Raw genomic sequence first — 22,344 nt, 5'->3', positions numbered from 1 at the left:
TATTTCTGCTCTTACACAACTCCCCAATCATATTGCATCCTCCCCGTTCTTCCTGAACCAAAAAATGGTGCTCTTGTATAGGCAGAAAACTTGTTTCCACTTTTTAACTTTTCAAAAGAAGGATTTGGCTCTATCTGGAAGACTCAGTTATTATGGATCAGTAGATTTTTTGGTATTTTCTTTCAAGTGGCAGTAACCTCTGATTTTTCAAACTCACTCCATGTAGCTAAGACAGTGTGCATTGGCCTTCTTATTTGCCAACTGTTATAGATCCATAGTAGTCACCAGCTATAGTAGCCTGCAGGTAAGCACAAATGAGGCTGTTATAAGCTTCTGATCAATTAGACAGTAAAAGATTGGGAGAGACAGAATGGTGTTTCTTGATTGCTGCATAAGTAAGGTAGGCACTAAGAGTCTTTCAATCAGCCCCATAGGCCTTCCTTGGAAATTTCCTTTTCTTTTTAAGGTTGTTGAACAATGCAGTGATTGATGGTGGGAGGGAATGAATCTACAGAATAATGTTTCATCATAACACAATTTGAAATGCTGGGAAAACAAGATTTTAAACTTTTCAATAGGATTAGCAGACTATATTTAGCCAGCCAAGGGCAAGTTTGCTTTTGGAAGAGTTCATTTGAAAGCAGTGACTCTATAGTTAAGCAGAAACCTTGGATTTAAATCTATAACTTTCCTTTGCCTCATTCATTTAAAAACAATGCATATGTTTCTTGGTCAAGAAATGACCCTATCATACCAGGGTCTTCATCGTTTTTGGTTTTTTTTACATATTGCTGATTATTCTTTTTTGCAGGTTCAGTCCACCTACGCATCCCAGAATCTTCTCCAGTTGGCACTGCCATTGGAAGCATTAAAGCCTCTGATGCAGACACTGGGAGAAATGCAGAACTTGAATACCGAATTATTGATGGTGACGGAAGAGACATGTTTGATATTGTAACACAAAAGGACACACAGGAGGGCATTATAACAGTACGAAAGGTGCATATTTTTCAATATGATGCATTGTATGCTTGGAACTACTAACCATTCAGTATTTTCTAACATATCCAAATATTTAAGTTGTATACATTCTAAAAAGTACAGTAGTTGATGAATTTATTGGGATATTTTGGGGAAATCTTCCTGGTAGCATATGATTTCATCAGAATTATCAACTATACAATAACATGCAAAAAGGTGTTGTTGTTGTTTTTAAAAGATTGCCTTGTTTTGAAACAGCAATAACTTTGGATGGGTGTTTTGAAATTCTACTAATATATTTGGTATATAAAAATATACAGCATTGATATTATATACCCTCAGTTTATAATACTTTAATTTAATTATTCAATTCAAATTAATTTGGAATCCATAAAAAACAAAGACACCAAAATAGGCTGCCCAGAATAAAACAATTAAAACAACAAATAGTACCAATAATACAACTCATCCAATAAATCACCCAGCTTTGTGAACAGATTTTAAAGGCTTTCCAGAGCCAGATTTTAAAGGTTTTCCAGAATCCCAGAAGACTGGGTACCCTCCAAATATTTGGGGAGATGCTGTTCCAGAGGGTGGGGCCATGAAAGAAAAGGCACTCTTCCTGATTCCTGTAAGATGCAGCATTCAATTGAAGGGAGTGGAACTCTCTCACTCACCCAAACCTACCTGGTAGGCCAAAACAATTAGAGATAGATTTGAATAGTACATGGAAGCATCCTGAGCACCAGTGCCACTCAACTAGCAACAGAGGATACTGTGAAGTGCCCATTATTGCTTGCCCCACTGCATTTTGTGCCAGCTGTGGCTTGGGGATGATCCTCATGTAGAAGCATCTCAGCAGTCCATTCATGAGTTAGCCATGGCATAAATGATCACAAGAAGGAATCCAACATTTTCTAAATATTTATCCATTACCATCATAGATTGATCCCTACGAAGGTAATATAAATAAAATGTGGCCCGCGTCTTCCTACCCCCCCCCCCAAAATGATGCCAGTATTCTTTTAATCTGGCAATGATGTATTGACCAAATAACAGTGATGACAATGTCACAAATGTTGTTCAGAAGAACTTGATTTTTGCATCTTCTATAAAGTCTTCAGAGAAGGACATAAATTAATTACTAGTTAATACACACCAGCATACATTAAAATCTTAGCTTAGTAGCCAGCTGTAACATCAAATGCAAAACATTGAGGGAAATAATCTGTCTTCTTAAAGAACATATGCCGGTTGTTTGTTCAAAGCCAAGTATTTCAAACAAGTCAACTGGAATTATATTGGATTACTTTTTTGGCATCCAATCAGATGTCTTCTTTGGTGGCTTCCATTCAATGCCTGGAATTTACATTATTGCTCTGCAGTGTGTAACTCTACGCAATTCTAAAACCTCATTTGTGATATATTAATTACAATTCAGGATAAAAGTGTCCTAAAAAATTACATTAAAATGGAAAGGAGGAGAGTCTCAAGATAATATAAAAAAAGCAATATTTATTTCTAATATAAGATGACTTCTGAGTAAATTAGAAGATTTAAGCACAGTGTTGCTTCTTTTGTGTTTTATTTATGTTTAAATAGATTCTCCAAAGGTATTCTCCAAAGATATTTTGTGTTCATTTTTTGACTATACTTTCTCATAGCTTTTTCACTCCTTAAAAGTTAAAATGAAATCTTAAAATAGAATTTTTTTCTGTAATATATATATATACATATATATATACATATATATATATATATATATATATATATATATATATATATATATATGCACATACATACACACACACACACACACACACACACACAAACACATAGACACCTGGGCACAAACAGACCCCCCCGACACCTCCAGCTCAAACACACCCCAACCAGGCATACAGATGAAACCTAGCTTCCTAATAAATGATAGCCATCTGTTTACTTGAAGCCAAGCTGCACTAAAAGCCTCCAATACAGAAAACACAATGTTGCCAGTCAATCAAGACAAAAATTGCTACAAAACAGATAGAAGATATTAGAAACACAGCAAACTCCAAGCAGAACACAGCAAACTCCAAGACCAATAAACACAGACCAAGACTCCCAACCAATCAGGATGAAGAAAAAAAAAACATTCTAACACAGCAGTAGGCTAGCACCAAATTTAAAACAGAAATGGCTGTAAAAGCCTGATTCACAGATGAACACAATACAGAAGCCTGATGATGGCAGATGAGATTCTGCCTAAACGTCTCTACAACTTTAAAAGCACAACTGTAATGACGTGGGAAAATACCTGAACAAAGCTGAATACCAAACACATAGACATTTACACACATAGACTTTCATGCAGCATATAAATTCTAACCCCAAGCTTTATTATCTTTTCATTTTTGAAAAGGGATTAATTGCACATAAGTATTTTATATTTTAAAAATAAAACTATTATAAAATTCATTTTATCTAAGATCTGGGGGTAGGGTTAGGGAAGTGTCACCTAAAGACAGTCTGAACTTTTCCTTTATTTAAAGGCACATTCATTATACTTTGGAGAATGAAACCAGTTTTGGTGTAATTTGTTCATCTACTTTGAAGCTATGTAACTATATATTGATACTTCTTTTCTGCAAATTATTCTTTCCTGACTTGAGATAAGATGCATTGGCTCCATTATTAAAAATCCTGGTTTACAGACTGCATAATATAACTTTGAATATAAAAGGTCTACTTTATAAAAAAGGTATAGTAAGAAAATGTAAGAAATTACAATAGTTTCTGCTTTATCTACAGGACCTAGCACACAACTGGCCTTAAATGAATGGAAACAGTGCTTGGTATAGTTTTCGCAGATTTTGTTTTTTTGTGTTAATAACTGTATTATTTATTCATTTATTTTTAATACAGCCATTGGATTATGAGAATCGAAGGCTATATACTTTGAAAATAGAGGCAGAGAATCTGTATGTTGACCCACGCTTTTATTACCTTGGACCTTTTAAAGATACAACTACTGTGAAAATATCTGTGGAAGATGTGGATGAACCTCCTATATTTAGCAGATCTTCATATCTTTTTGAAATACATGAAGATATTGAAGTGGGCACCATCATAGGCACGGTCATGGCACGAGATCCAGATTCTGCTGCAGGCCCAATAAGGTAAATGCCAGAATCTAAAACATTACAGTTTATAGGAAGATGAGTTCTTTGTATCACTAATGAAGTTCATACTTTTGTTGTGAGTGACAAAATGTACAGAAAATAAGGAGAAAATGTAGCATCACATTACCTATTTAATTTGAGCCATGTGAGATAATCTTGTACAAATATATTGCAGCCTTACCTCAAGTAAGTCATCTCCAGACAATATTGATAGTTCCCTATATTCCCAGACATTATGGATAATGGGGGAAAAGAAATAATTTTTCTCTCTTTGAAGTTCCCAGATCAGTTGTCCCATGATATCTGCAGAACATCAGTTTGAGAAAGACTGATATACAGAGCATAACTTAATGCCATATAGTGTGACCATAGGTTAGTTTTCCCTGCTTGCTTGCTTTTAATAGAACTGAAAAAAGGCATTAATAAATGGAGGGAAATTACCAGAAATTCACATTTGAATTATACATTTCAATTTTAATGTGAAATTTGCCATTGTCTGCCTGCAGTTTCATTGATTTAATTTATTTGCACCTCAATTGGACAATATCAAATACGAAAGTTCCTAAATGGTTAGCAAATAGTACCACTGTCTGAAATCTCATGCTAAATATTTTATTTATATAGTAATACCCTATATTTAAATATAATTGAAAATATAATAGTTAAATATAACTTTCTAAACCTGAAATATGAAAAAGACAAAAAATATTATTTATTTCAATTATTTCAAGTATCATAGCTCTAATATTAAATTTAAATATAAAATCCTCAATAAATAATTACATAATAATTTCACATCAGCTCCATGTCTTAAATTTCTTCAAAGTATGTTTGATTAGATTATTTAATACAACAGTTTTATTGCTCTCGTACTTGCAGTGTAGTAAAACTTCAATTTAATTGATCATTTCTGGAGAAAAGGTATCCATAAAACCAGAATGCCCAAATTTACATAATTGACCTAATTTATGCCAAGTGTGTAATTATAATCACATTAGTGAATTTTATCAATTGTCTAGAGAGAGGGTTTAGAATTAATGGATGTCTATTATTTTCAAGGGTGAAGTATGATATAAATATTTATGAAAGTCTTTAAATAGAGTTCCTTTAAATCAAACTTTCATTGACATAATCCAACATCTGTGACTTAGTAATGAAAGTTGATTGGCTCTGCCAGAACTCAAGCTCTCTAAAGATTTTTTTTTTCCTTGCATAATGTCAACAACTGTCCAGACATTTTGGATAGTTGTAGGATAACAAAGAGTAGTTCAGCATCAGTTAATGAAATACATGGATAAATGAAAGAAAAGCTGGACAAATCATTACATACAAAACTGGAAAAGACTGAGCTTGTATCATTCCAAAGGCAGCTTATGACAGAGGATGAACACATTTCATTAAACCAAAAATACAAAGTCAAATGCTACTTATAAATCCATGTTAATATAATATTTTTTGTTAATTTGGAAGCCCTTCATATAAATGTTCCAAATTCCCATGAGGATGTCCTTTCATAATCTAAAGATCAAAACAACCATTATTGGAGATGGGAAAAAGAACTGTCCATTTAGTTTGTTACATCTTCTATTGAAAAAAGGGAGATTGGAACTTCCGATTGAACTTCCCCGATAATGGATCACTGACCATGATTGTCCATGGCTTTGGTCTGTGCTTCCTCATCAGAGAGCCCCAATCGTCCAGATTTGGGGCAGAAGCCATCTTGTATGGGTGGTGGAGGAAGGGGAGACTGCCAGCCGGGTAGACAGGAGCTGCATATCCCCTCCCTGGCTTGGCAAGCATTCCCTCCCAAAGACATCTGAAGCAGTGGTCTATAATGGCCACCCTGAAGGGGAAGAGTCAGCTGGAATAAGGTTGTGCAGGAGTAGCAGTGAAAAAGAGGACAGCATAGAAACCAGGAGAATTTTTGCAATAAGAAATGTGTCTAGAAAATAGTGGAATCTAGATTATCAAAAGGGGAGCTACAGACTGATATTATTTTATTATTGCTGTGATTGTTTTTTTTAAATATGAAATTAAGAGGGATAACCAAAATAAAGATTAATAGTATTAAACGAATTATTAAGCAATAACATAAGAAAAGATAAAATTTGTCTAGAAAACAGTGGAATATAGAGTATTAAGATGGGAAGTAGGGACTGATATTGTTTTACTATTGTAGTGACTGTTTGCTTTTTTATGTTATGAAATTAAGAGAGGTAACTAGAATAAAGATATTAATAATATTAAATGAATTAATAAGTTGTGGTAAACAGAAAAGGAGTAATGTTAAATATTAATATTTAACATTATTATTATAGTTCTTATGAAATGATGGGATTAATTATGTCTTTTTTATCTATAATTTTATTAATCTAGATATATATATTTTAGGTAATGAGAAAGGGAACTTGCAGACCCAGGTTTAAAAGAGATATATGTAATGTAGTAACTATTAGAAAGTTATTATTGTGTCTTTTTTTTCCTTTTTTTAAAGTGTTAACTCAAAATTAAATCATGGGAATCTTAGGCAGGATTAATTATGTGATATGTTTAACCACAGGGATGGCACCTTGAAACTGGAAATAATAGGGGTGTTGCATTTGCTGTTGTTACCTTTTTTATGTTGGAAATGGGTGAATTTTTGTAATGATGAATTAAATATAGATGAGTAAATTTCAGATCTGACAGAATAAGAAGATAAAATATAATGAATATGAAGATATATATGCTGTATTAAGGAGTTAAAGAAATAGATTAAGCAATCTATTGGAAAAATTATAAAATAAGATGGGAAAAGTTTAATGATTAAAATTAAAGAAAATATATAAAGTAAGATTAAGATAAGTTATCAAATGTGAAAGATGAATAGGAAATGAAAGTCAAATTTGTAATGGAAATGTGTTAACCTGAAATCATACTGTTTACTGAAAAAAGCTTTTTTTTCCCCTAATATGTGAAAATTGAATAAAACTTTTGCAAAAATAGGGAGATTAAATACAAATAAGCAACATAGTTTAAGAACAATATGTTTAGATACTTCTGCATACTTCACAACTGCCAGAGATTTAAACATTTATTTTGTCAGGAAATATCTGAAAATACTAGTGTCAGTTCCAGTGCATTTTTCTGTATAATCTCAGAGCAGATTCTTAGAACTATTGTAAGATTTAAACTTTTACAAAATACTCTGTAGGTGAAGAATGAACTAGAAATAGTGATCATACTGAAAGGCAAAGCTCCTATGCATTATAGGCAATTTGCAATTATAATAGGTGTGTTTCAGAGTAGGAACCATAGGGTTTCATTAGATCTTTCTAATTATTATATTTTTTTAACCAACAGAGGTAATATGACTAATAAAGGTAAATTACTGTATTTATCAGAGGGGAGCAAAAGTTGCTACTTGGCAATTAAATTACAATAAGTGATTATTATGCTTCCTGTCAAAACTGTCTTTTTAGTGGAATAGAACAGCACTTGATGCAACAAAACCGTTCTTATAAAAAGGAGAGATTAAATATAAGCTCTATGGAACAATAATTATATATATTTAGGTTAGCACCATGTATCTTTTCAACATTAGCAAACCAGGTAGAAATTACCTTTTATGCTGATATAGTTCACTGTTACCTTATGTTTCACAGTTAAGAGGCATTGAAAAGGCCGCCTGCATGCTATTGCTGATATGAATATTCTCTATGTGTTACTGGAAGTGTAGTAAAGAAATGTATAAAAGAGAAAGTTCTCAGTAGAAAAGGCGCATGGTCTATAGTACTCCAGGTCATACAAAATCAAGTTTTAAGTTTTGCTCCATCTGCCAGCATTACAGATGCCTTAACCGTACTGTCTATGAAATGGAGCAATGCAAAATCCATAGTATTGTGACCATCTGTTGAATGCCACTAATTATGATAACATCAGGAAGATTTTTGGTGTGGTGCAAACGTGTCCTTGCTGTCACATCTAGTTCCAACCATTGCAGCTTAAACTTTATGGATGTTAGATTGAATACAAACATCTTCATATTCAGTCTGATTGACCTAACTGTCAGTTCTAAATATGTTTAAGTCTAGAAATGCCAGTTATCTTTGATTATTGACAGAAACTGTAATATTGTCGCTGTTCTAATTATTGCATCTTGAGTTAAACAACTTCATGAACTGTTGCTTTCTTAAGATCTCAGTATTTGACAGGAAGGCAACATATGGGGACAGGTGTTGTTGAAATCATCAAGATGGTCAACATGGTGCCGTGATTTAAGCATATTGAACATGGATGCATTGTTGCCACTCATATAAATGGTACAAGATTTGCATCTCACATTATCTAGCACTTGCTGGTTTAATGCTTTATAAAAGCTGCTGACAACTATGTTACTACTCTCAATTAGAATAACTTGCAGTCACAAGATGAAATGTGGTATATAGGTACATCTCAACATAAAGCTCTTTTTCTTTCTACCAATCGTTAGGTTTGCTTTGGATCGTCACACTGATCTTGATAGAATTTTCAACATACATTCAGGAAATGGATCAATCTATACTTCTAAAATGCTTGACCGAGAAATATCAGTGTGGCACAACCTTAGTGTAATAGCATCAGAAATCAGTAAGTTCATTATCATTGGTGTATACATTTTATTTATTGTGTCTAGTGAAATATATCTTAGCTATGCAATACAGGTAGACCTTGACTTAAAAGCAACATTTATATTGCTAAGCAAAACATGTGCTAAGTGAATTGTTCTCCTGTTTTACAACCTTTCTGGCCACAGTTGTTAAGTAAATCACCACACTTTTTAAAATTAGTACCATGGTTGTTAAATGAATCTGGCTTCCTCCTTGATTTTGCTTGTCAGAAGATCACAAAAGGAGACATTGTAAACGTGATAAATTTAAGTCAGTTGCCAAGCATCCAGATGTAAATCCTGTGACCATGGGGATGCTACCATGGACATAAGTGTGAAAAATGGTCATAAGTCACTTTTTGCAGTGCCATTTGTAACTTCAAATGGTCAGTATGTGAACTGTTGTAAGTAGAGGGTTACCTGTACAATTTTGTAGTCCTCCAGAAAAAAACAAGGGTGTGATAGTCTATTCAGCACAATTCAGCACAATTCAAATATGTGAGTTGTGAATTCAACACACGCTTCCCTAGATAGCCATGTAGCTATGATATTATACAAAAACAAGAAAAGCTATTTGAAAAAAGTTTTCTTTTCTTTTGGAAATGTTAACTTCTGAATCATCTCCATTTGTATTCCCACAATGGCAGGGCTGCAATTTATATTAGGAAGGGATTTTATTCAGCGCTATACATAGTAGTAAGGAGAATTTCATCACACTGTTGAGTATATAGTGTATCTTTATCAAAATGGTTATTTTGCAGGGTGTGAAATCATTAGTAATTTTTCCCCTATTTAAGGCTATTTTGATATGTGATATCAAAGGTTGTGCTGATTGGTGATGCAGAGAGGAATTTGGAAACTAGCAAGTTTGAATAGGCTGAAAAGGAAAATTAAACAAGAATATCAAAATGGTTATTTTGCAGGGTGTGAAATCATTAGTAATTTTTCCTCTATTTAAGGCTATTTTGATATGTGATATCAAAGGTTGTGGTGATGCAGAGAGGAATTTGGAAACTAGCAAGTTTGGATAGGCTGAAAAGGAAAATTAAACAAAAATATAGTTGTGTTCTTATCCAATTGCTCTGTACTTTATTGGAGCTAATTAAAAATAATATCCTAATTAGATATGTCCTGGAATAACTTATAATAATGTCATTCTAAGACATCTGTAGTATGAAATATAGTTTTCCTTGAAACTGGAAGAAGCAAATTGTTCTTTATACTTCTTCCCATCTTTCCAAGTCTCAAAATAAACTGTTTCTTTTTAATGTTTGATGCTTCTTTGCTTGACCCAAAACAGGGGGACTAAGATGCTTCTTGCTCTGTCTGAAACTTCCAGAAACTTGAAGATAGTAGATTTGAGCCCTATCCATTCATTTGAGATTAATACCACTTTGGCCATCAGAGTTAAAAAAAAAAAGTGATCTCTGGTGATCAAACTGTTGTCCACCACTATTTTACATTTGTTATTTATTTGAAAAGGCATAGAAAATAAGCAATAAGCTTGGTGCCATCTGTCCATAACAGAACACAAACTGAGCGCAAAGAGATTATCAGAAATGCCTTCCGATTGAAAATGTGTTTATCCTTTAAAGAAATCTTTAAAGTAAAATGCATTATATTTGTGGATATCCTGGTTCAGGACTGCAAATCAATTTTTAAACAAAATTGCCTATTTCCCCTGCTTTGACAGACAATCCCAAAGAGATGACCCGTGTTTCTGTGTACGTACGAATATTGGATGTGAATGACAATGCACCACAATTTGCTGTATTCTATGACACTTTTGTGTGTGAAAATGCAAGAGCAGGACAAGTAAGTCAATTATACACATGCATCAAACTTTCTAGTATTGTTTTAGGAACAGGAAAAAATAAAAGATTTCATCTAACAATAATTTGGAAATGCAACATGAAAAAGTAAAAATGGCTATCAACAAATCAGAATCCAGTTTGGTATAGATGTGCTTTCTAAGAAATGCCAACACTACCTTTTTGTACCTTCACCAAATACTTTATGTTCTTCAAACTTTTTTTCCTCTCAACTCCTTTTCATTTTGTTCTTTTCTCCCATAAATAAAATAATTTTGTATGGTATCTTTGTGGAAGAAAAGTATGCTATAAACTATTTCTTGTAATCAGTTTGTGTGTGAGAGAGTGTTTGTGCATGTGTGTATGATTTTCTTTCATTACACAGCTCAGTCTTTCATTTGATATGGATAAAAACATCACTGACAGCATTTCCTTCTGCAAATGCTATTTTTATCTCAGTCAGCTTGCTGTTGACAAATGTCACGAAAGAATAAAAAGTTGTTAGTTTCAAAAAGAGAGAGAGAGAGAGAACATATGGTTTCCTTTACCCACAGAAGGATGTAGAGTACAGAACACCAATAAAAGATAGTTTTGATATAATTGAGATAAGCAAAGCACTGAGCATTAAGGCCCAGTGAAACTCAGAATCCTGTCAGAAATTTCCTTTTGAGACAAGGGAAAACCAGTTGTTTTAAGGGTGAAAACTGTTCCTTTCCCTTAATTCCAATGTGTGAGAGAAGTTATGAGAACAAAGCAACTTGATTCTGAGTGAACAAATGACAAGAGAAAGAAGAAACAAAATAATCACCATCCTACTTTCATGTTATTTTTGTAGAAAAAAATAGGAATCAAAAGCTGGGCTCATTAAGGGAGCAGGTTTGGGATGCCCTCTCCATCCTCCAAATAAGACCATGAGTACTTACTAGTCAAGCTTTACTATAAGAATTGGGAGCCTGGATTATGGAATTGCTGTTGATATTGATAATTGTTAGGGGACTGAAGGCTAAAACATATGAAGAGCAGTTTCAGGAAATAGGCATGTCTAATGTAGTGAAAAGAAAGATTAGAGGTGACATAATAGCAGTTTTCCAATATTTGAAAGACTGCCACAAAGAAGAGGGGTCAGCTTATTTTCCAAAGCACCAAAAGGCAAAACAAAAAAAAAAATGGATGGATGGAAACTAATCAAGGAGAGAAGCAACTATAACTAAGGAGAAATGTTCTAACAGTGACCCTAACAATTAACTAGTGGAACGGCTTTCCTTCAGAAGTTGTAGGTACTCCATCACTGGAAGTTTTTAAGAAGAGACTAGACAGCCACTTTTCTGGAATGATACAGGGTCTCCTGGTTGAGGAGGAGATTAGACTAGAAGACATGCAAGGTCCCTTCCAGCTCTGTTATTTCATTATTTTTCTCTGCTTTCATAAAATTAAGAAGCACAATTGAATGTGATTGTTGCTCAGCAATTCTTGGCTCAGGAAAGTGGAGAAGAAAAGGTCAAGGGGTAGGTTTTGGCAGGTTTTTTTTTTTTAAGTAGACATTGTATCAATATAGACATTAGGAATATTTCCAGAGAATGTCTCCCTTGAATTACTTGGAACATTATAAAAGGAACACATTGTGAAACTACTGCAGTTAGTCAAAGTAAAGAAATCAGATTTTTTTTGCATATGGTACCCAGAGTTATGTTAAACAAATAATTTACCATCTTATATCGACAAATTTGTTACTTGATTGAGGAAATAAATGCAGTGGTGTGAAACTAATTTTATAGTCTTTTTCCGTGATTTTTGCCTGTTTTAACTTGGAATAAGATTGTGTTTTATTAAACAGAGAAAAACATACCTTTTGCCTTACTGAGTAATTTAAAAACCAGTACATTTAACTCCTCAGAGAAAGTTGACAGAGAATATCAAAAACTCATGGATATGTGCAGCAAATTATGGAATGAATGGAAATATAGAGAGACAGAGATTTTTTTTAAAGGGGAAAAAAGAGCAATCACTCACAGCCCAATTTCTTTGAAAGACTTGCTGCTCAAATATTGAGAGAGAAATGCAAAAGGCAGCATTTCCATTTAAATGCTAATGGTATATTACAAATTAATAGAAGAAATCATGTTTTTTTCTTTAAAAAAGATTTTTAATCTCTGAATGTTCATGGTTTTCAAAGCATTGCAAACCACCTGGATTTTGCTGTGCAAAAATAGAAAATGTAGAAATAGAAACACATTTTATACATCTTTCAGAATAAGCAAAAGGCAATAAAATATACCTCAGTGCAAGAACAGCAATAAAAACAAATCCAAGTGCAAGTACATTAGTAGGCATAAGTAACTCCCTTGCATATTGATTTCCCACCTATTGCCTGTTTTATGTACCTTTGTCTTGAACAGAGGTAATCCAGGCATGAGAAATAGCTGGGCTTTGGAATTATACCTTGTGACCCAAGGAAATAAATTATGAGTTAAAGTTTCCTACCAGAACAATTAGTCAATGCAACAGTTTGCCTTGAAGGGCAGTATGTGCTCCATCCGTAGAGTTTTTAAAGAACTGATTGGACAGCCATTGGTCTGAAATGGTGCAGAATCTCCTGCTTGAGCTGGGAATTGGATTAGGAAACTTTAAAGATACCTTCCAGCTCTGCTACTCTCATATTTTATTGGAATAGGATTGACAAACAAGATGAACTTGACTGTTTTCACACTGTTTCCCTTTTCTGCTTTCATGCCTCTGATGGCTGTGTTTTGTATTGTGACAGCCTAAAATTAAAACAGGAACTGTAACCCAAATATCTCAGTTTTGCTGGTATGGTTTGATGAAACCAGAAAATTATCATGTTTTATGTGCAGGCTTATTAAAGGATGAATGGGGAATCAGAGGTTTGTAATGTTATACAATAGTTTTGTTGTACCAGGTGTACATATATGTGATTGTCAATACCACTACTGCAACCATTTTGTAATTTATCCAAGGTGTCACCACCCAAAAATATTAAGGAACCTAGTTCACAGTAATATCAAATTGGGCCACCAGTAGAATATTTGGTAGCCATGATATTCTGTGTATCTCCGGATTTCTTAAGTAACTTGCTTGGCAACAAGGAACCAAAGCGTAACATTTATATTTGTTGAGATCTGCATAAAGTTATTTCATTGTTCAAACAAAAGAGAAGGAGGAAATGGATGGATGGATGGATGGAATTAAACTATATTACACTAAATTAATATTACAGTGTAAAATCATCATTAAGTTTTTGTATGAAACAGATAATTAAACAAGAGGTGGAAATCTTGAAAAAATATAGACATGAATGACTAAAAAACAACAATCATCCTGTATTACACAAAACTACTTTGCTTCTTCCCGTTCATCTATGTGTGTTCTAAGGGGAAGGGAGAAATTAAAGCATGGTATGCTTTTCTCTCCATTTGGATTTAGACTTGTGCACCAAAGGGCTTAATACTGAGATTGGTTGGTTTAAGGATTAGAAGCCCAACTGAAAACTGTGGAAAGTCAGGTCTCCTGTTGCCTACCCCAGCTTAAGAAAATCAGCCAATGTGCCTAATATATAACTGATTTTGTTATATTCTGTAAAGACATTGCGTGCCATTATACCAACACATTTTTATTTAATTAAAATATTTCAACAAAATTATTAAATTATTTCAACAAAATTATTAAATTATTTTAACAAAATTATTAAATTATTTCAATAAAATTATTAAATTAATAATAAAATAAAAGATATGTTATTAATATCTTTTGTAATTCTTTTTATTATTATTTTTAAAACAATCAGTCATGTATATTGCAAACTGTACTTCCTTTTTCTTTATTCTTCCCTGCAGCTAATACAGACCATTAGTGCTGTTGATAAAGATGATCCCCTTGGAGGACAAAAGTTTTTTTTCAGCTTAGCTGCTGTTAATCCAAATTTCACCGTCCAAGACAATGAAGGTATAATGCATACACAATGGGGATGATTAATTCTCATACACATTTCTACAGTGTTTCCTTTTATTGTACTTAGCAGATAAATGTTCTCTGATTTAGGGAATTGGAATAGATTTTTTTTAAAAGAAGAAATCATTGATGAAATAAAAAAAGAACATATGATAAAATACAATACAGTCTTCATAATATAATCAGAAAATAATATACAACATGGAAATTAAATGAGTAAAGGTATTAAGATAGAATATCTTCGACATATTATTAAATCTAGTTTAGTGACCAATTTGTTGTACATCTTCTCAGTTTGGTACAATATGTTATTTCAATACAGCAATATTTAGATAATAAATTCTTAATATGTTATCATTTAGGTCCTTGATTGGATATAGCCAAGAGAAAAAAAGTGGATATTCTACCAATAGTAATTACAATTTTGTGTATTGATGTTAAAATGATATAATTATTTGGCTTTTTCTTCAAAATTAAATATAACTTTGGAAATGAAATGAATGTTTCTTTTGTAGAAACAAGCTACTTAGATTAATTAGAACTGTAGGGAAAAAAATAATAGAATATAACTGCTTTCCATGTAGACGGCCCCAAATTCAAAAGGTTTTACACAAATAAGTTCGACTTAATCAGTATATGACAATTGCTGGTTTTAAATATGTATTTCAGACCAGGATCTGGTATGGCTGTTACATTGCAAATTTTAAAGAAATTAGAGATCTAGCTTACCTGCAATCAGGGATGGGATTCTACCAGTCCACACCTATTCACTAGAAATGGTTGTTAACATTCTTAGCAGTTCGGAGAACCGGTTGTTAGAAGAAATTACTGGCCTAATCCTGTAAGGAAGGCAGGAAGGAAACATTCTAGTGTTGCTTACAGAAACTTCCTCTCCTTAACCTTTATTACATTCTTGGCAGGACTAGACTTCCTGTTTCAGGAACTTCTCTAGAGCTTTTTTCCCCCTCCTTTGTGGTACTTTGCTTGTGTGGAGTGACCATTCAAAGTTACAATGGCACTGAAAAAAGTGACTTATGACCATTTTTCACACTTACGACTGTTGCAGCATCCCTATAGTCATGAGAGGCCAGGCAAGGTGATGCATGCCTCGATGTGAGTGATATTGAGTTGGCCACACCCAGCCAATAACATGACCATCAAGCCATGTCCACCCAGTCACATGACCACCAAAGCACGCCCACCAACTAAGCCACGCCCACAGACCCGGTTGTTAAAAAATTTGAATCCCTCCACTGCCTGCAATGGTCCAGGAAATTGCACTATACTATAGACTCTGAGAGTTCAATTAAAGAGGCATTTTGCTTTCTAGTGTGCTGCCTTCTACCACATTACCTTATAACTTAATTCTCAAACAAAAGTTGCAAATTTATCACTGAGAAGCCAAGTATATACATTCAGGGAAAAGGGGGGGAAAGAGCACCTTTGAAGGGGAGAGGTAGCATTATTATTTAGTGCCATATTAAGAAAACAATAGCATCCAGAATAGCTTTTGCATAGTTATAGAAAGGAGCTAATATCCCCGCAGAAGATTTAGTCATACAAAAAGTACCGGAATGCGCCAAAATGAATAAGCTCACATTGGAAATGAAAGGCAAGGAGGATTCCTAATATTATGCAATATGGGATAAATGGTATGAGTGGTTAAAAACAGATACAAAGATTAAAAAGAAGGATTAAGGTAAATAAAGCAAGAGACCTTAATAGATTATCAATATATATATATGTATATAATAATGTATATAGGATATATGTATTTGTCAATGCCAAAATTTTCTTACGAATATGAGTGAGATTTGTATTTTTGAAAAACATAATAAAAACAATTTTTAAAAAAGAAAAAATAAATAAATTTGCTGCTAACATTGATTTCAATGTGTGAAAAATGGCAGTGAAGCTGTGTAAGTGTAGCTGTGAATCAAAAGGTACCCTGTATAAATTGCTTCCTAGGATCAAACTCTCTATAGTATATGGATTGCATTCCTTGGTGGGATTAATTGTAATGTATGTCTTGTATGTGACTTCCTGCTTCAGATAACACAGCCCGGATTTTGACAAGAAGGAATGGCTTTAGCCGACATGAAAAAAGCACATACCTCCTTCCGGTGGTGATATCAGATAATGACTACCCTATCCAGAGTAGCACAGGCACACTCACAATCCGGGTGTGTGCTTGTGACAGTCAGGGAAACATGCAGTCCTGCAATGCTGAAGCTTTGCTCCTCCCAGCGGGCCTTAGTACAGGCGCACTCATTGCCATTCTGCTCTGTATCATCATACTCTTGGGTAAGTTTTGAGGGAATAGTCACATGCTAAATGCAATACTACCAAATGCTAGATACTACCAAGCTGCATTGGGTGCAACCCTTGCAAAGATAGCATTTTTGACCCTCCTTGCAACCAGTCAGAAATTAAGCCCTTTGTAGCTTCTATAATTTGAGAGTCAACCTTGGATTATAAAGCAGTTGGATAACAAGTCATACAGAGGCAGACCATGTAAGCCCAGTTCAATTTGTAAAATACTGCATTGAAACCCATTACAAACCACAGAGAAAGCATGAACTATTGCTACCAGGTATGCCCCAAATGGGAAGATATTAGATTTGAAGACAGAGCATTCAAAATGTTTCCTTGGAACAATATTGAGTTGGCTGCATTGTTATGGAACATAACAAAATTATGAACAGCTTGAGTGTTTTGCCTTTCATTAAAACAAAACTTGAAACATTTACAATGTTCTTTCCATGGGAAATATTGTAAAAATTGGTATGAGCCCTTTGATGTGTTCCCTTTTACAGCCTACCAAAAGTAACTGGCATAGCCATATATAATGGCTGCCATTTGTCATCAAAATTGCAGGAAAGATTAAAGAAAACTCTTGAATAACAGGTCAAACTAATCCCCTTTTAATCAACACCAGAGGAGCAGGAGACTACAAGACCTCCAAGGTCACTTCCAACTCTGTTATTCTGATTGGAAGTTTAGAATATGCACAGTCCCAAATACTTTGGAGATTACCATCTCATGTCAGAATGTAGGGCGGTCTACCAGCAGATACTACTGCAGGTAGCATGTCCACCTAGCCTTCCCTTCTGGATGGCCCCTAACTTCCTCTCCTCTGAATGTTATTCCTTCTGCCCATTACAGCAGTGCACTTAATGTCACAGTTGCCTTGTGTTCCAGTGAGCTGTATTCAGCATATAAGGTAGCATCTACCTATAACTTGATTCGCCCATTCCTCTTAGTGCACAATGACAAAAAAGTAAAATATGTAAACTCCACCTTTATGTATCCAAATATCTTAAATGAAGTGGATGTATGGGTTGGTACCTGATGGTCACAGATATAGCAATATTTCTTCCAGAATGACAGAAATATAGTACCATCTAGCTGCTGAAAGTAGCCAAAATTGCCCTAATCCTAACTAGCTAATAGTATCACAGCCTTGAAATTGAAGACTTGCTTGTTCAAAGCCATAATTTTCATAACAGTTAGTGTGAATGTGATTGCTTTGATGTAACCTACTGTTTATTTCTTCATGGCTGTTTCATTGTAATGGCATCTTGCTCTGTTTAAGACCAGGAACCTTATCTCTAGGCTACAGACTGTTGCCACAGTGGAAAAGATACTTGTTTGGATGCCTAATAAAATCTTTAAGCATCCTAGAGACCAAAAGATGTTTACTGCATTCATCCAGCTGGACCATATTTTTTCTAACAAATAACAGGAAGCATAGCATGGGTTTTCAAGATTAAGCTTGTGGTATATTTATCACCAATACATATTAAACCTAATTAAAGAAATTGTGTCTCCCAAATGATAGACTGGTCTGATTTGCAGGGATCAAGCAGGGAACGTCCTTTGAAACGCATACCCAGAAAAAAAAGTCCAGGTTAAAATCAAAGACATGACCACTCTTTTCTCTGACACTCTTTTTTTAAAACAGTGTAAAGCTGGACAGAAGAAATAACACAGCTTAACTGCTATGAGAATGTGGGAAATAGAGTATTTCAAAAGCAGACAGTCATATATCCACCAGTTTTAGGACAAGCAGCAGTAGTAGCAATCCAGAGAGTCACAGAATCCAGTAATAAGTGCTTTGTTGCAATCCAGATCTTCCTCTCCAGGTGTCCCACTGGCAACAAACAGATCCAGACTAGTTCTCAATATGCCATCTGTTGCCTATATGCCTACTGCATTATTCCAACATTCAGTTCCAGATTATCCAACCTGGGCTAAAACAAACATTTATACTAGCCCAAGTAGAAAACTCAAAAGACGATGTTCCCTTTTGCTAGAAAGATAGTCTTAACAGTCTTCTTTCATACTTTGAATAAAACACTCAAAACAAAATTGTGAAAATTGCTAAAATAGAGAACACTCAAGTCATTTTGCGCATCCCTAGTTATATTATCACAGTAATTCAAAGTGTGTATATTTCTATCACCACTGTGGCCTTGGAATTTCAGTCGAAACATATACATATATACATATAAATATACATATATGTCTGTCTATCTGTCTGTCTGTCTGTCTGTCTGTCTGTCTGTCTGTCTGTCTGTCTATCATTAAAAATCCATTAGATGTATATTGATTATATTGACTGCAAATACATAGTTTTCTTAGTAATTCTTTCCTCAAAAGAAACAGCTTTTTCTTCACCCTTCAAATCTGAATGAAATTGTATAGGAAAACATTGTATAGGAAATTGTATAGGAAATCTGATCAAAAGCTTGACACCATTTGTTTTGTAAAACAAGAAAGCATTAGTACTGTGTTCTATTGTACTTTATTTTAAAATAAGAATTTTTGGGTGGCTTCTTTTAATATCCCCATAAAGTGCCTGCAGTAGTATAGGATAGAAACAAATAATACAGGGCTTGATAAGTATACAAAAGGGAGGGAGAAAACTGCAGCTCTTAATGAAATGTTTGTCCCTTTTTTTCACTATGGTATATTTATAGTAACTTAAAAACAAGAAAAAAATGGGAAGGGGTATTCAGTTTTCAATTTGTACATAATTGATTTCTTTTATGGTTTTTTTTTCAAAAACAAGATTCATTTAGCTAATGGTTGATAGATTAATCAGCAGCTGCTTGACCATGAATCTGTCATTACATGTTCAGGTGCAAGAATATATAATTATTGCTTGAAACAAGGATAGAAGTTGACAATTAACTTCCTATTCTTTTTCTGTGTTTCTATGGCAGCCTCCTCAATCTAAAGCCCTCTAGTTATATTGGAATTACAACTCCCCAAATTATCAACAAAACACTAAAGCAAAGCAGAAATGTTGGTCTGCTTCAGCGGAGATTTTTACATTTCTTCCTCGGTTCATTCCACAAGTCAAGAATCTGAATAATTAGATGTATCCAAAAAGAATATAGCAAAAAAGTCTTATATTAAATCTTTTCAGATAGAGAGACCATAGGCAAACAGGCTACAATTGATGTCATGTACAAAGTTAATAAAATAACAATGCACCTAATAACCAAATTGTAAAGAAGTGAAGGTTCAGTGGCTTAATGATGCTAGAGATGGTCTCTGTTTCAGCAGTTTGAGTTTTAGCACTGTGGAACAGGGTGAGCACCATCACTTGCCTCAGCTTCTGCCCACCTAGTAGTTTGAAAGCATGTTCTATGCAAGTAAATATAGCTACCACTTCGGTCAGGTGCTTTGTGCAGGCAGTCAGATTCCTGCCCAGCTTTGAATCTTTCTAGTTACAACACCTCTTTGCAAGCAGGGGAGGTAGGGGATCCTTGGATGCTGCTGCAGAATAGCTGCTCATGTTTCTTCTGGTTCTTCTTTCTCTTATGGTGCACTATGAGAAGCGCACAAGCATGTTTCTGATAGAGCTGGTAAACAGACAGCCAAACTACTACTCTACAATTGCATTGTAGTCTCCTGGCGAATGTAACAATACCAAATGATGATGATGATGATGATGATGATGATGATGATGATAAACTAAGTTGTATACTTGTGTCTATAACGAAATGTGATTTTTAGTTAATTCATGTTTTTCTTTCTTCCAAGTTATAGTGGTGTTGTTTGCTGCTCTAAAGAGGCAGCGCAAGAAAGAGCCTCTGATCCTTTCTAAAGAAGACATCAGAGATAATATTGTGAGTTATAATGATGAAGGGGGTGGAGAGGAAGATACCCAGGCTTTTGATATAGGCACTTTGAGAAATCCTGCAGCTATTGAAGATAAGAAACTCCGTCGAGATATTATCCCAGAAACATTATTTATACCACGGAGGACTCCTTCTGCTCCAGATGACACAGATGTCCGTGATTTCATTAACCAAAGGTTGAAGGAGCATGATCATGACCCCTCTGCTCCACCTTATGACTCCCTAGCAACTTATGCCTATGAAGGAAATGATTCTATAGCTGAATCCTTGAGTTCTTTAGAGTCTGGCACCACTGAGGGAGACCAAAACTATGATTACCTCAAGGAATGGGGGCCTCGATTTAATAAGCTTGCTGAGATGTATGGTGGAGGCGAAAGTGATAAAGACACTTCCTAACCTACGGTAGGATATATAGTTCAATTGAGAGGAAGTAACTTTACAGATACCTTTTCCACGTGACAATATTTGATGTTCAGGAGCATTCTCCTACCACTCAGCACAATGTTTCTTTTTCTTCTTCTTTTTTCTTCATTTTTGGTTTTTGAATTGCTCATTAATGTCCTTTATTCTTTTTTGTGAAATGTCACATGGAATATAGTCAGCATTTTATTTCACCCCATTCTGAAAGCCAAAGCAATTGAAATTTGGTGTCATCCATTTTATTAAATAAAGGGATGCACTGTTTGAGCAGGTATATAATCTCTCAAACAGTCATATGAGAGTTGCTTCTGTTAAGTCCATGTTCCTCACTTGCAAGGATGACTTTGAAAAAGACCCAGACTGTGATCTACAAAAAGATCATGCATGCACATTCCACATGCATACCCACATTTTGCTTGGAAATGTGTTTCTTTTTCAGAAACTATGCACAGAAGACCCCCATAAACCGTATTAAGCATTTTCATTCAGAGAGCATGCTCTCTCCCAAAACTACACACATAATGAACAAACTAGACTTTTGTTTTTGTTTTTTGGGAGAAAAAAGCTCCTCTGGAAAATAATTTAGTGTTGTATACCCTGAAAGTTTTTTATAGATACGTTCAGATTTCATTGTTTAAGAACAACAGTTATAATCGGGGGTTTTCTGCTTGTGCAGCTTCCGAAAAATGAACTGGGAAAAAATATTGAAATGGTATGCACAGTGTCTGCGCATTTCCTTTTGGATCATAACCCAAAAGAAGTAGGAAGAAAACAGTTGCCCCTATTCTGTACATTAAAAAAAATTGACCCCTGAAAATGTACACGTGGTGTTAATGTGATATGCAGCTGGTTTAAAAAGAAAAATTTTGTGCAACTTCATTTCATCAGATTCTATCTGCCAATGTTTTATATTTATATTTTTGTATTTATTTTTAAGAAATAAACCAGTTTTATAACGATTCTGTTCCCTGATTATTCTGTAAAAGGAAATAACATACTACAAGGTTAAGTAAAGCTCACTGAACACATTATGTGGGACTGTTGGACATTTTAAAGGTTTCAAACAATGATTGTTATGAATGCACTTAAGATTTTATTAACAGTGCAACCCTACTTGACAAACTTATAACAGAGTTGGAAGGGACATTTGGGGGGCGGGGGTTCTAAGTCCAACCTTCTCCTCAAGCAGGAAATCCTCCACCATTTCAGCCAAATGGTTGCCC

The 22,344-nt window shown here is 34.4% G+C and overlaps 1 protein-coding gene across 2 annotated transcripts in view; it reads left to right on the top strand.

Moving 5' to 3' along the window:
- CDH10 (cadherin 10) overlaps positions 1–22,080 on the top strand; it is a 153,804-nt gene extending 131,724 nt beyond the window's left edge. The window contains exons 6-12 of one of the 2 annotated variants that reach the window (XM_087930734.1): positions 812–999; positions 3,889–4,142; positions 8,617–8,753; positions 10,466–10,587; positions 14,435–14,543; positions 16,602–16,853; positions 20,610–22,080. In XM_087930734.1, the coding sequence (XP_087786860.1) occupies positions 812–999; positions 3,889–4,142; positions 8,617–8,753; positions 10,466–10,587; positions 14,435–14,543; positions 16,602–16,853; positions 20,610–21,097 (1,550 nt within the window). In that variant the 3' untranslated portion in view covers positions 21,098–22,080. Of the gene's footprint in view, positions 1–811; positions 1,000–3,888; positions 4,143–8,616; positions 8,754–10,465; positions 10,588–14,434; positions 14,544–16,601; positions 16,854–20,603 lie in introns of both variants that reach the window. The other variant, XM_026700880.2, reaches the window with a different exon arrangement.
- The last annotated feature ends 264 nt before the right edge of the window (positions 22,081–22,344 follow it).

This window comes from Pseudonaja textilis, chromosome 3, assembly GCF_049901715.1.
Source record: "Pseudonaja textilis isolate UNSWEBS1 chromosome 3, rPseTex1.2, whole genome shotgun sequence".
Taxonomy (NCBI): Eukaryota; Metazoa; Chordata; class Lepidosauria; order Squamata; family Elapidae; genus Pseudonaja; species Pseudonaja textilis.
The sequence above is the reverse complement of the archived record's forward strand: the minus strand, read 5'-3'. Positions and strand labels throughout refer to the sequence as shown.